General features: G+C 53.9%; 1 protein-coding gene across 1 annotated transcript; it reads left to right on the top strand.

The window, feature by feature from the left end:
• The first annotated feature begins 400 nt into the window (after positions 1 to 400).
• St6galnac4 (ST6 N-acetylgalactosaminide alpha-2,6-sialyltransferase 4) lies at positions 401 to 11,092 on the top strand. Its single transcript, XM_052724804.1, has 6 exons — positions 401 to 568; positions 921 to 1,021; positions 2,637 to 2,822; positions 7,205 to 7,617; positions 8,752 to 8,859; positions 10,405 to 11,092. Exons 2-6 carry the CDS (start codon positions 1,010 to 1,012, stop codon positions 10,592 to 10,594), a joined length of 909 nt encoding a protein of 302 aa, XP_052580764.1. The 5' UTR covers positions 401 to 568; positions 921 to 1,009; the 3' UTR covers positions 10,595 to 11,092.
• The last annotated feature ends 3,314 nt before the right edge of the window (positions 11,093 to 14,406 follow it).

Raw genomic sequence — 14,406 nt, 5'->3', positions numbered from 1 at the left:
CTCAAAAACGAAAACGTTTCATCATTGCCCATCTGAATTTTAGATTCAAGTTCACATCTTGCACTTCATTTGAGCTGACAGCCCTACCAGCCTGAAACCCAGGGCTGCTTAACTCGGAGCCCTTGCTTCATTTCCTGTCCCCCTGTCACTTCCCGGCAATTTCAGAAATGGAGAACTTCATCGCTCCGGTCAGGCAGCCATTGCATGGTGGCTCAGACCTTCTGGAGACCTTTTCCTCTTTCTTCCATGCCCTTGGCGCACACCGAGTAGGGTGGGATGCTGAAGTAGACAGGCCCCGCCCCCACCAGCCCGGAGGTCTCGGAGACCTCCACGCTCCGCCCGCCTCCGCTGCGTAGACCCCGCCCCCTGTGCGCAAAGCCTCCGCCCCATCCGACAGGCCCCGCCCCTGCCCCCGGGCTGCGCTGCTCGAGCTTCCATCTAGCAGAAGCTGCGCCCGCAGCACCGCCTCCCACCGGGGTCGGTTCCAGGCCCTCTAGTCGGGCCCACTGGACATGGAGCTCCGAGCAGCGCATCGTGAGCCCCCGGCGCGCCCCAACCTGCCCGTCTGGTTAGCGCGCAGCTTGGGGAGGGGACGGTGGAATCTAGCAGGGTGATAACTCCACATCCTGGCCGCCCCAGGCCTCTCCATTGCACCGCGGTAGAGAGGTGGGATGCATGGGGAAGAAATCCCTGCTCTTGGCTTTCTTTGCCTGCTTTTGACCAAATGGGTGACCTTGGGCCGAGAGCGCCTCCTCTCTGCCTGTCCTTCCCCATCTGCACAATGGCATTGGTTTGGCAGGGTCTCTGAACCCACATCCTTTAGGTTGGGGCACGTTGTCGCATGCTTGGAGAGTTTAAGGCTATTGGTTCCTGGGCCCGTTTGCCTTGACCTGGATCTGTACCCTCTTCCCTTGCCTCAGTTTCCCTCACATCATAGGACCAGCTTCCAGCCTCTCCCATCCCAAGCTCTGGAGACAGCAGCCTCCGGACTGCTGAGGGCGCAGACAGCATGAAGGCCCGGGTAAGTGACATGGAAGAGAGAACGCTCACTGGGGATTTGGGGGCAACCTGGGCAGAGCTTGGGGGCAACCTGGGCAGAGCTTCGCAGCCACCTTCCCATGCCAGGAGTTATAGTGATCCTCCCCATCCCTTTTGGTGCTGGGGATGGAACTCAGAGCCATGCACATGCTGAGCACACACCCCGAACAGAGCCCCACCCACAGCCCCGGTGGGCGCCCCTGTGCGCCCCTGTGCCACCCCTGCTCCTGAGTCTTTGTGACCCCAGGCGAGTGATTTCCGGTTCCCCTTTTGGTTTCACTTTTTGCTCTTCTCACCTGAAATGGAAGTAAGGGTACAATGTCACTCAGTGGAGGGGATGAGACTGCATGATGGTGAGCCCCTTGAATGTTGGGGTGGGGAGATTTAATCACTGCCTGAGTCAAGGTCACTGGTCCCTTGTGGGCAGGGGACCAATTGCTATGCAGAGCCCGAAGCCTCGGGGGCTGTGAACCCTGTCTCCTGGACAGCTGGCCACACAGAGAAGACTTATTTTTAGAAGCTGATGTGGCTTGTGGACAGACAAGGAAGGGTGGGCCCCTGGCAGGATGTGCCAGGGGCTGTTCCGCACCTCTGGTTTCTGGGCATACTGGCCAGCTCTTAGTGCCTCCTCTGGAATGGCCCTGGCCTAGAAAATCGTAGCTCCGAGAGTCACGGGTATCGAGATGGATGGCCCAGCAGACAGTGACCTGAGGCATGACTCCTTCAAAGCTTGCTGGGCATTTCCAGTGAGTGCGTAGGTAGCCACCCCAAGGTGAGAGAGCCAGAGGGTTATCTCCAGTGGCCTTTGGTGTATCGTTTCTAGAATTTAGAATGACCGAGCAGAAACAAGCGTTCCAACCATTGAAAGCATATTCCTGTTTGGTTTTGGTTATTGAGACAGAATCTCAGTCTGTAGCCTGGACTAGCCTGGAACTCACTGTGTAGCCCAGGTTAGCCTCAAACTTGTAGCAGTCCTGCCTCAGGCAAGGGATGAGCTGCCATGCTTGGAGATATCTCTCTAATCTATCTAGATGATGGGTGGTCGTGAGACATCCTACGTGAGCTCTTGGGACCTGGTGCAAGTGCAGAATGCTCTCATCCCCACTCAGCCTCCTTCCTATCCCTTGAAGGCATTTCTTAAAAGATGCCTTCCCCCAAGTCCCCATCCACCTCCTATACTGCCCACCCAGATCCTAGCCAAGGGGACACACTGGGCCAGCTGGGGGCGGCCGGGGTGATGGAGGTGGGGCCATGAGGGCAGTACTAGCCCGGGCTGAAGGCCATCGAGACCCCAGACTCCAGCGTGTATCTGGGTTCTGGGTGAGAATTTGGGTTCTGCAGTTTGGATTTACGACTCCAGCCTGTACCCCGCACCCTTGTGTGTGGCCTTGAGCAGTATGTAGGCTTCATCCCAAGTGGGTGTCCTGACCTGGAAGAGGGGCTTTAGAGAGTTACCTGTAGTCTCAAGGGCCAAGAGCTGGGCATCCCTGATGAAGGTCTCATCAACAGAGATTGAATTCTACTGGAGAGGTTCTACACAGGGAGGCTGGGTGCTCTCCACAAGCACCGCACAGGCCCGTGACCACTGTCTCTTTCAGGGCCGCCTTCTGCTCCTCGTACTGTGCACCTTGGCATTCTCCGCCGTCTACATCTTCCTGTGCTGCTGGGCCTGCCTGCCCCTCTGCCTGGCAACCTGCCTGGACCGCCGCCTCCCTGTGGCACCCAGACCCACTGTGCCAGGGCCCCTGCACTTCAGTGGCTACAGCAGCGTGCCAGACGGAAAGGTGAGTCAGCCGGGAAACGCTAAGGAGGCCCGCGTGTCCCCAGCTCTGGGGAACACTGAGAACTGGGCAGCTGGCAAGACGGCCTCGACTCTGAGCACGACATCTCTGCTCACCAGCCACTGTGTGACTTCTGCCAGTCACTTGACCAACCTCTCTGAGCACTCAAGGAGGAAGTATGGTTTGCACTAAGCAGACGCTGCCTGGCTACTTCCAGCTACATGCTGGGATGGAAGGGTAGCTGCCCACTTGGGAGTGCCGTTGTGTGTCAGTGTATACCTTTAGACTTGTGTGTCTCCACACCGTATGCTCAGCAAACATGGCTTGGCCCCTGCACTGTACCTGTCATTGTGTGGCAGCTGAGGGTAAAGAGCCAACACAGGTCAAGCTTATGTGTGGTCCCAGGACTCACGAGACAGGGACACTGGAGTCCAAGAGTGACAGGACACCCGTGGCTCCTGTCCCCATAGTTGCTCTACCTGGTGTGGCAAAGGGACATTCCCATCCTTGACCTCATAGCAGTGACCCTGTGTGTCACCCACATTCAGCAGCTTCCTAACTCCATCTCATCTAGTTCTTGACGCTGAAATTCTTTCTTGGTTGGATGGCTCTTAGTCGGCCCCAGGGGCATGCTTAGCACTGGCTTGCTGGAGACGTGTGGGTCCTCATCCCTCGGAGTCTCCGCCACCTCGTCATCTGTAAAGGACCGTTCCTGCCTGTGTTGGGCTGCTTCGAGATTCAAAGGGTGACTGGCAGACGTGGGCATAGCTGATAAAGGGTGGAAGTTGCTGGGGTGGGCCGGGGCTGTAGCTCAGTCTAGAGTGTTGCTTGTGAGCAAGGTTGGGTGCTAGGTTCAATCCCCATGATCCCAAAGCAAACCAAACCAAAGCATAAGACTCCTGGGGGTGTTAACTCTCCACTCCCCCAGGATGGCCAAGTGGGACAGATGCCAGGTGTGCTGGGTGGACACTGTCCAGTCTGCCGTGATGTGACCAGAGTTCTTTTAGACACTTAGGCCTCACAGAACATTTTCTTTGCGTGTGTGTGTGTGTGTGTGTGTGTGTGTAGAGGTCAGCCTTGGTTTCTCAGATGTTGTCCACCTTTATTTATTTTATTTTATTTTTTGAGACAGGATCTCTCACTACCTGGAATTAAGTCAGCTAGACTGGCTAGTGAGTCTTAGGGATCTACCTGTCTCTGCCCCTCGTAGTGCTGGGATTACTAACTCATGCCATGGTGCCCAGCTCATGCACTTACTTACCCTTCCTTCCTTCCTTCCTTCCTTCCTTCCTTCCTTCCTTCCTTCCTTCCTTCCCCGCAAGGACTGGAGATTGAACTCAGGTTCTTATTTCGCCACGGAGAACTCTCCCCGGCCTCCTTTTGTTTTTCTTAAGTGGGAAATCCAGACATGGAATGTCAACAGAGATACTTTTTACACACTTGTAATAGTGAACAGAACTTAAGGTCTTGCGAGGGCCAGTACAAGGATACTTGATGGAGCTGACGGTGACTAGGATCAGAATAAACGTCTCCCCATGGCCAGGACAGGCTCAGACTGATGGCACCACAAGGAAGTCCTTTTGTCCTTTTTGATGTTTTCTGTTCTTTCAGGAGAGGGTCCCATACAGCCCTGGCGGCCTGGAACCTGCTGTGTGGCAGATGTCTTTGAGCTGATCCTCAGGCCACAGGCTCAAGTGCTGGGATTATAGGCTTGCCCTACCCTGCCTGGTCTAGAATGCCTTTTTTTTTTTTTTAAACACCGTGGTACAGAAAATATGAGTTCTTAAATCAACATTTTATCAAATAAAAAAAGAAACGTACCTAAGTGGTATTTCACAATGTCTTTTATTGAGTGGAATTAATGTCCCTGTATCTTTCACATGCCTCTATAAACTTGAGTTCCTGCAGGTGAGGCCCCAGCCTTTCCCTGGGAGCCCTGACACTGACTGTTTGTGCCTAACATAGTGGAGCCAGTGGCCCTTCCGGGCAGAGGTCTGTGTGGTGGCTCACATCTGTTGTCCCAGCACTCGAGTGCCATGTCAGTCTCTATATATCAAGGCCTCATCTCAAAAGAGGTGGGGCAGGATGGGGGAAATGGCTGCCATAAAGTGTGTGTCATGCAACTGTAAGGACCAGAGTGTGGGCCCCAAACCCACAAAAAGCTAGGTCAGCGTGGTAGCTTCCTGTGATCCCTTCTTTGGGGAGGCAGAGGTGGGACCCCAGGGTAAGGTAGTTAGTCAGACTAGCCAAAGCAGGCTTCTTAGTGTGCCACCTCTGAGACCCTATCTCATTATACATGGTGGAGAATGACCAAAGACGACACTCTGTGTCAACCTTAGCCTCCACATGGATGTGAATCCACACATGTAAACACACATGAGAGGAAACACATGAAATCGGCTTTAATAAACTACAATTTGTAAAAGAATTCACCATTATAAGTGTACAGTTCAAGGGAGCTTTTTTGTTATAAACAAGGTCTCACCATATAGCCCTGGCTGGCCTCAAACTCACAGAGATCCACCTGCCTCTGCCTCCCCAGTGCTGGGACCAATGGCTTGTGCCGTCACACCCAGACAGTGAGTCTTGACAGAAGTAGAACATGAATAGCCCTCACTATGGTGACGTGGAACTTTCCGGTCACTCCTGAAAGTTCTCTCATGGCCTTTTGCAGCCATCTCTGGCTTTTAGAAACACTAGGGCAGGCCTGAAGCTTGGAGAGGCATTTTTCCATTCCACTGTATTCTAGCCTGCTGACGTTGGCAGCCTGTCCCCAAGACCACCCTGTCCCCCAGCTCCTTATTCCTTGTGTTTTTTCTATTGTATTCTCAAGAGGAGATGGTTCTCACACCCACTTCACAGATGAGAGGCGACATGCCCTGCCCTGGAGCCAGGATTTAGGCTGGGGAACCAGACTGCCAAAGCTGTCATGGGCTGGCCATGGAAGACCCCTCTTACCAAAAACCCTTCTGTCATAAACTGGGTACAGTGTGGGTTGGGCTTGGACAGGGCGGGGAGGGGCTTATGTGGCTCTGCATTTGCTTAACAAACACTTGCCTGACATCAAGCTTGTGCCAGAGGCCATTCTAAGTACCTTATAAATATTTGTTCCTGTAGCCTTAACAAGGTCCCAATAGTATAGGGCCTGTTTAAGGCCTTGGGGACAGCAGCAGTGCTACCTATAACTGATAAGGAAGCTCGGGAAAGTTATTTTCCCATGCCTAGCTTGCCAAGTGGGCAAACTTTGGTCTTTGGAGGCAGATGTGGTGGTTGTCCTCTCTATATAGTTCCTGCGTTTGTGAAGCTGAACAGGAGAAGCGCCACAAGTTCAAGGCACATCTAAGCAACAAAGTTTCATATCACAAATGAAAACTGGGACTAGCCAGGGCCTAATGAAAGCACTTATTATAGAGTTCTACCTTGGAACCCACACGGTGGAAGCAGAGAACTGACTCACGCCAGTTGTCCCTCGATCGACACATGCATACTATGGCACTTGCTCCCCCACCCCACCCCCCCCCGCCGCCGCCGCCGCCACCGCCGCCCCCCAAAAAACAAAAAACCCTAGGGTCTGGTGAGGTGGTTCACTTGGTAAAAGTGATCAGTGGGCAAGCCTGAGGACCAGAGATCAGTCTCCAGCATCCATGTAAGAGCCAGGTGCCAGGCCGGGTGGTGGTGGCGGCGCACGCCGCCTTTAATCCCAGCACTCGGGAGGCAGAGGCAGGCGGATCTCTGTGAGTTCGAGGCCAGCCTGGGCTACAGAGTGAGTTCCAGGAAAGGCGCAAAGCTACACAGAGAAACCCTGTCTCGAAAAACCATTAAAAAAAAAAAAGAGTGGGTGCCTGGCATGCACCTGTAATCCTGGGCCGGGAGGCTCTCTGGAGCTGCCTAGTCAGCCAGTGTAGCAGAATGGGCGAGATCCTGGTTCAGTGAGAGACTCTGTCTCAAAAAAATAAATAGTGATTAAGGAAGATACTCAGGCCGGGCGGTGGTGGCACACGCCTTTAATCCCAGCACTCGGGAGGCAGAGCCAGGCGGATCTCTGTGAGTTCGAGGCCAGCCTGGGCTACCAAGTGAGTTCCAGGAGAGGCGCAAAGCTACACAGAGAAACCCTGTCTCGAAAAAAAAAAAAAAAAAGGAAGATACTCAGTGTCAACCTCTGATCCCCCCCCACACACACACATACACAGATGTGTGCAAGCACACCCACCCCTGTGCATGCACGTATGTACATAAACAAAATTTAAAAACGAAAACCAGTAACTCTTAGTCCTTGGAACTGATCCAGCTATCGGGCAGGTTAGTGGGTGTGATGGGGACAGGTAGGACAAGCGGGTGGCAGCTGGCGTGGAGGTTTTCTGACTTTTCTCCATTTTCCTCTGCAGCCCCTTGTCCGAGAGCTTTGCCACAGCTGTGCAGTGGTGTCCAGCTCTGGCCAGATGCTGGGTTCAGGCCTGGGTGCCCAGATCGATGGTGCCGAGTGTGTGCTACGCATGAACCAGGCGCCCACCGTGGGCTTTGAGGAGGACGTGGGCCAGCGCAGCACCTTGCGCGTGATCTCGCACACAAGCGTGCCGTTGCTTCTGCGCAACTACTCACACTATTTCCAGCAGGCCCAGGACACGCTGTACGTGGTGTGGGGCCAGGGCAGGCACATGGACCGGATGCTGGGCGGCCGCACCTACCGCACGTTGCTGCAGCTCACCAGGATGTACCCAGGCCTGCGGGTGTACACCTTCACTGAACGCATGATGGCCTACTGTGACCAGATCTTCCAGGAGGAGACGGGCAAGAACCGGTGAGCCGGGGACCCCCGGCACCTGGGGCTTGTCTTCTCGGAGAGCCTCTTTGTGCCAGGAAATGCTTTCAGATTGGAGGTGGCCTCTGAGGTCTGTTCCAGATAACTGAAGTAAGAGTTGCCGTCAGAACAGCCGCCGTCAGGCTGGGGATGCGGCTCCATTGGCAGAGTTTGCCTAGCGTGCCCGAGGTCCTGGGTTCCATCCCCAGCACAGAATAAACTAACCTCCGTAATCCCAGCACTCATGAGGTAGAGGCGGGATGGTCAGGAGTTCAAGGGCATCTTCAGGTACTTAGGGAGTTTGGTTGAGGTAAGCCTGGGCTACACGAGACTCTCAACCCGACTCAGGCCCTGTGCTAAGCACTCTACATCAGACACCTCTTTAATACCTCATTCAAAAGGGCCCTCAGGATTCCCCGTGGGACCTCACCTACATGCCTCGCCCCAACCCCCATCCCCAGATGTTTACACTGTCATAGCTAGAGTTCCTTCTGCCTAGAATATTCTAAAATTTCCCATGATTGTCTCTGTCTGGTCTAGAGGAACGACCACCTCCTCTGAAGGCCTGCCCCCGTGTTCTGCATCCCACGCCCTTCCCAGGCTCTTAGGGGCTCTCGCCGCCGTTAGACATCACTTTGTTTATGTTTTCTCCGTCAGAGTGTTAGCACCAGGTGGGGCAGGTGCTGGTTGTACTCAGCCTGAATGGGGGAGCCAGCCTGTACCCTCAGAGGGGGTGACCTTTGATCCAGGCGGGATGGGGAGGGCATGGGCAAGGCTAGCGTGTTCCCCCATGAAAGCCACCTGGAAGTCTCCCCATTTCACAGCTGTGTCACTAAGGCTGAGTTCCAGGAGTGAGTCAGGTTTCCTACAGCAGAGGCGGGGCTCTCCAGCAGACTCCATCACTTTTACCAACTGTGCTCTCATGCCCTGGGGTCTCCCCAGGCCCAGGCGCATCATCAGCTTGGGTAGCAAGACTGATCAGACTTGGGTTCGTGTGCAGCTTCACCTCTGACCCACTGCTGACCTCAGGCTGCCTCGCTGCCTCTTCCCCATCCTCCCCAGGACCCCTTTCTGGCTGTCAGGTGGGGAGCAGGGGTGTCGGAGGGACCACTGACGATGTCCCGTCCTCCCCAGGAGGCAGTCGGGCTCCTTCCTCAGCACTGGTTGGTTCACCATGATCCTGGCCCTGGAGCTGTGTGAGGAGATCGTGGTCTACGGGATGGTCAGTGACAGTTACTGCAGGTCAGACCAGCTCCCGGGGTGGGGGAGGGGTGGGGGAGGGGTGGGGTGGTCACGAAGCCTTGAGCCAGAGGGTCTGTGAGCTGTGCGGGCTTCATGATGGGTGACGTAGGCACAGACACCCCCAAGTGCAGACCTTTGGGGGAAAGTGTGGCCTCTAGCTGGGCATCGTCATCCTACTTAGGAGGTGGAGGGGGTAGAATTAGGAACAGGGCCAGCCTTGGCTCCACATCAAGTTCAAGGCTAGCCCTCTTTTTGAGAGCCTCTCAAAAAACTCAAGCAAAAGCCAAGACTTGTACTTTTCTCGGAAGGTTGTTGAGTTGTCAGAGCAGGCGTGTCTAAGCTTGTGACATTGCAACATCGTCATCTACAAAGTTCACACTTAGGAACCACGTCATCACCGATGGTGGTGGTGGCACACATCCTTAATCCCAGCACAAGCACAGCTACACAGAGAAACCCTTGTCTCAACAAACAAACAAGAACCATTCCGTCAAGTTTAAAAAGGGGCTGGTGGACTGGTTCAGGCAGTAACAGCACTTGCTGCCCAGCTCGACAGCCTGAGTTCAGCCCCCAGGACCCACATGTCAGGAGGAGGGAACTGACTCTCAATGTGTCTGCCGACCTCCACTTGTTCTCTGTGTCAGGTTCTTGTCCGCCCACCACCACACACAAACACAAAAATGCAAAAAAATTAACATTTTTAAGTTGCCAAAAAAGATTTGGCAAAAATGGGCCTTGAGTTGGACCCACCTGATGGAGTAATCTTTAAAAGTGTTGCCCATCCCCCTTGGAGCCTATTTTTTTAAAGATTTATTTACTTTATGTATATGTCTGCTCTGTCTACATGTACAACTTTATGCCAGAAGAGGGCGCCAGATCCCACTGTAGATGGCTGTGAGCCACCATGTGGTTGCTGGGAATTGAACTCAGGACCTCTGGAAGAGCAGCCAGTGCTCTTAACTCTCCAGCCCCGCGTATATATATTTTAAGAAAACACCACAAATAGTTGCAGTATTACTTAAGTACTGTGAGTTCAGATGTGAAATGGAATTGTATTGTGACCATGTTACTTTATTATATTTCAATATTATTATAACTAAGGAGTTTGGAAAAGGCCACAGGTTTTCACTCTCTTCCCTTCAGAACCTATGCCTTGGGCATATGAGAGAGAGGGTAAGAGGGTGGCCCCTGCCATGGCTGGCCCACAAAGTGCCTCCAGGCAGGGGCTGTGCAGAGCCAGTGGCTCTGGGCATGGGAGTTGGGCACCACTAATTGGAGAACTCATCCTTTGAGTGACCTGCTCTCCCTGGAGCTGCATGCCCCACTCAGTTTTCCAGAAGGACTGGTAAGGCTCAGGCATGCTTCTCTATCCCGTCACCCAACTTGCAAGAAGCAGTTTCTGAGTTTTGGCCACTGGGCTCCACACCTGCTGGCCTCCTGCCTGCTGTTCAGATGTGGATGTCCCAGCAGCTGAGGCACAGTCCTGGAGGCAGGCGGCTCTGAGGTCCCATGTCTGTCCCACCTGACCCTATTCCCTCCCAACAGTGAGAAGAGCCCTCCCTCCGTGCCTTACCACTACTTTGAGAAGGGCCGGCTGGACGAGTGTCAGATGTACCTTTTGCATGAGAGGGCACCACGGAGCGCCCATCGCTTCATCACTGAGAAGGCCGTGTTCTCCCGCTGGGCCAAGAAAAGGCCCATCGTCTTCGCCCACCCCTCCTGGAGGGCCGAGTAGTTCCCGTTGCCAGTGGCCACCAGGCCTCGCCAGGCCTGCAGCCCATTCGAGGCCACCACACTCCATTGTGAACATTTTTTTATGACTCTCGCCTTCTGCCTGATGCCAGGTGGAACCTGGGGTCTCTGTTACCCTAGGCTGGGTATACTTGGAGAAATCTTGGGCCTTGTGACTTGAAGGGGAGTCAGGAGGGTGCCATTTTATACCACCCCTGCTCCTTGGCAAATCCACGTCTTCATCTTGGGGTCCATCCTGCCTCCAGGGCGTTCAAGTGGCCTTTGCCCTGGGGCCGATGCCCCCCCCCCACCAGCATCATGACTTTGTGCCAGTTTTGATCTTTCCTCTACCTGTCCCTGTCCACACGGTGCCACGTTCTTGGGCTGGTGGCCCTTGGGTTGGTGCAGCCTGGAGCCTGGGATTTGATGGGCACAAGGGTCTTTGAGCATCAGCCTCCCAGCCCTGTCTCAGGAGTGTGCCAGTAAATGCATATTTTCTGGACATGGTGTCTAGTGTGGTAACCGATGTGGGATGGGGGTTAGGACACAGACCTGGAGCATGTTCACTGAGGGCAGACAGCCCTCCAGCCCTTCTCTCGGCCCACAGACGCCTGCTCTTTCAGGTTTGACCACAGGATGATGCTGGCCCAGGAAAGCTCCCTTTGTCCCAGGCAGGCACAGAGCCGGGCCTGGGAGGGCTCAGGGTGAGAAAGAAACCCTACCCAACGTTGCTTTCCTGTCCTATGAGTCCGATTCCAAAACCTGCCGGTCAAACTGCCTGTTAACTCTGCAGCTCAGAGTGGGCGCTGTGTGGAAGGATGTGAACTTCTCTTTTCTCGCCCTTGAAGTACTGACACAGCCACCTTCCTGCTGTTAATGACGGTGTGACACCCCCCTGAGGATGGAGCTGGTGCTTATTACAGATGAGGTAGCCCAGGCTAGCTTTGGTGAGGTGGCTGAGCTGGGGGGCTGTCAGACCTGGGAGCTCACTTACCCCTGCCTCCTCCCCCCTTTGGACGACTGAGGAATGGAACCCTGTGTTTAGCTCTTGGCTTCAGAGCTCAGGACACTCTGGGTATGACCTGTGCAGTCCCCACAGCCCTGGGCTTCGTTTAGTCTCTCTGGCTACAAACTTAAAACTCTTTATAGTGTTAGGTTTTCATTTTTAACAAGGAACCTCTCACTGAGATACTGTACTGGATCACACAAATGACAGAGCCCGTCCTGCTGAGGACTCTAGTGGCCTAGCCCTCTCTCCCTCTTACCCATTTCCTCAGGAGTGACTGGAGACCTGGCGCCTGGCCCACAGCACTGCCCTTGTCCCCTGTGTATCCTGTGCCAGGTGGCCCGGAAGCCTTCTCATAAGTAGGAGGAGGGGAGAGGGGGGAACTCTGAGCCAGGCATGCAGGCTGAATGCCAAGGCACTTCCGCAGGCCTGGCAGTGCTAAGGGGCAGTGCTAGGGCAGAGGTGAGGAGTGGGTGAGATGGAGGACCCGGGCAGCAGGCTCGACTCCACTCTGGCTCCACGGCTCCACTCTCTGATTTATGGCTCTGGTTCATTAGAACCTTTTTGGGTCTCAGTTTCCCCATCGATTAAAAAAAAAAAAAAAAGGCAATCAAGTAATTCCTACCTCACAAGATTGCATGAGTTCAGAGATGCTGGGCTGCCTCTGGAGCTGGGCGGTGATGACGCACACCTTTGATCCCAGCATTCAAGAGGCTGAGGCAGGAGGATCTCTGAGTTCAAGGCCAACCTGGGCTACAGAGTGAGTTTCAGGAAAGGCGCCAAAGCTACACAGAGAAACCTTGTCTTAAAACAAACAAATAAATAACAAAAAATACTGTTCTTATCTTAATGGGAGAGGTAATTCTGGAGCCATTATGAGTATCTGTGGCCCAGGACACAGATCTGGGTTACCCCAAATTCCATGTTCCAATGTGGAAGCAGTTTCTTGAAGTTTTATAATTTCACAGGACAAAGTCATACATCAAGGCGAGTTTAAAATACATTGCCTGGTGCATCAGAGAGGCAGTCACAGCAAGATGGGGGAAGCCCTCCTATAGGCCTGAGATGTTATCTGATGGCGTTCTTAGCTTTTGAGGTGGTAGAAGCTCATGATCTGCTAAGTTAATAGCTTTCAAAGGTTTTTATCTATTAGTTACGGGATGGTAGACTAAAGATATGCAAGGAATGGCTGTTTCCAGCCAAAGCGAGCCCAAGATCAAGCGAGTTCTGGCCTCTGGGCGGTCTCTGTAGTTACAGCTGCTTTCCAGTTCTCATTCCCAGGGGGTAGTGGGCCTTCTACCCCAGTTGAAGTCTTCTGACCCGTGCCCTCACCCTGGGTGTTCAGAGACGTCCCCCACCCTCATCCCCATCCTGGTGGGATTTAGGCTGTATTCCTTCCTGGGAGTCAGTCTTCACATTTTCTACCCACCAGGAATCGCTGGCCGAATCCTTGGGTCCAGCACACAGGAACGCTTCTGTCCTGGCCCTGCCTCCGGGGGAGGTGTTTATTTGCTGGGTTGGCCTGAATAATTATGTTTCTCAGGAAACTGCCAGCTACTTCCTCCAGGCACACAGAGATGCCCTCTGACAGGTCTGGTTGTTGGAATAGGGTCTACTGAAGGCTCTCCCGTGATGACAGTGAGGAGTCCCCTCCTTCGCTGCTGTGGGCCTGGCACCTGCTGGAAGGTGAGTAGGGGACAGGAGCCGGGCAAAGCCTTGAGGTGTTGTGGGGGTCACTCAGGTTTACAGACTCTGAACTTGTGTGTTCTTATCCCTCCTCTGGTTCCTTTGTCTCTCAGCGAACTCACTGGGGACCCACCAACTTCCATTTAAGCCCAGAAAGGAAGTGAGGTGGGTCCCACAGCACCAGGTGTCTTAGAACTCCTTTCTCAGGGACCTCTGGCTGGGGTATGCGTTTCTCTACGGTGTCTATTCAGGGGAAGAAAGGAACTCCAAGCTTACTGGGAACAGCTGGGCACCTCTGTCCAGCCCCTGTCCACAGGGACCTGGGGACCCCAGCACCATGCTCAGAGCTCTGACTCAGTCTCCAGCCTCCGCCTTAGAGATCGAAAGTTGGAGTCCCCAGGCCTGACTTCAGTGGAGCTGAGCACCAATCTGTCTGTGGATCTGAGATGGTAGGTGAGGAAAAGACTCCAGAAAAATCATAAGAGCACAAAGAAGTTTGCTAAAGGAAGGATTAAGTGTTGCTTAGTGATAGGGTGTTTGCTAGATACACCTGGGTTCCAGCCCCAACCGTGTGTGTCAGGGGGACCAATTGGTAAACTGCAGGAAGTAGGGGTACCCGGCTGTCACATATATGCCTTCCCTGGGGAGAAAGGACTGAAACTGAGTGAACTTCTCCAGGAATGAGGCGGGACTGGTCCCATCCATGAGCCTCTGTTGTGGCTGGGCCAGTTCAGTTCCTCCAGGCTTGGGGTCTGTGTGTCTAACAGCTCAGTGGTCATTAAATAGGCAGGCCTAGATGATCGTCAGCCCGTCACCTCCATGTTCCCCAAGCTGGAACCTGTCACTCCCACGTTCCGGTCTTCTGGAAAGTGGACTTCCAGTCGCTCCCCTGTAACAGGTTCCTTTAGGGATTTGGTGAGGGGTGCTTGGAAAGGGCTTAATGCAGAGACTAGCACCCCAACAGGATCTTATGTCTTTCTTACAGCCCCCCTTTTGTTTCTTTTTCCGAGACGGTTTCCCTGGGTAGCCCTCGCTGTCCTGGAACTAGCTCTATAGACAAGGTTAGCCTCAAATTCAGATCTGTCTGCCTCTGCCTCCCGAGTGCTGGCATTAAAGGTGTACAC

Source organism: Peromyscus californicus, unplaced genomic scaffold (genome assembly GCF_007827085.1).
Source record: "Peromyscus californicus insignis strain IS unplaced genomic scaffold, ASM782708v3 Scaffold_7__1_contigs__length_154581171, whole genome shotgun sequence".
In the NCBI taxonomy this organism is placed as follows: Eukaryota; Metazoa; Chordata; class Mammalia; order Rodentia; family Cricetidae; genus Peromyscus; species Peromyscus californicus.
The sequence above is the reverse complement of the archived record's forward strand: the minus strand, read 5'-3'. Positions and strand labels throughout refer to the sequence as shown.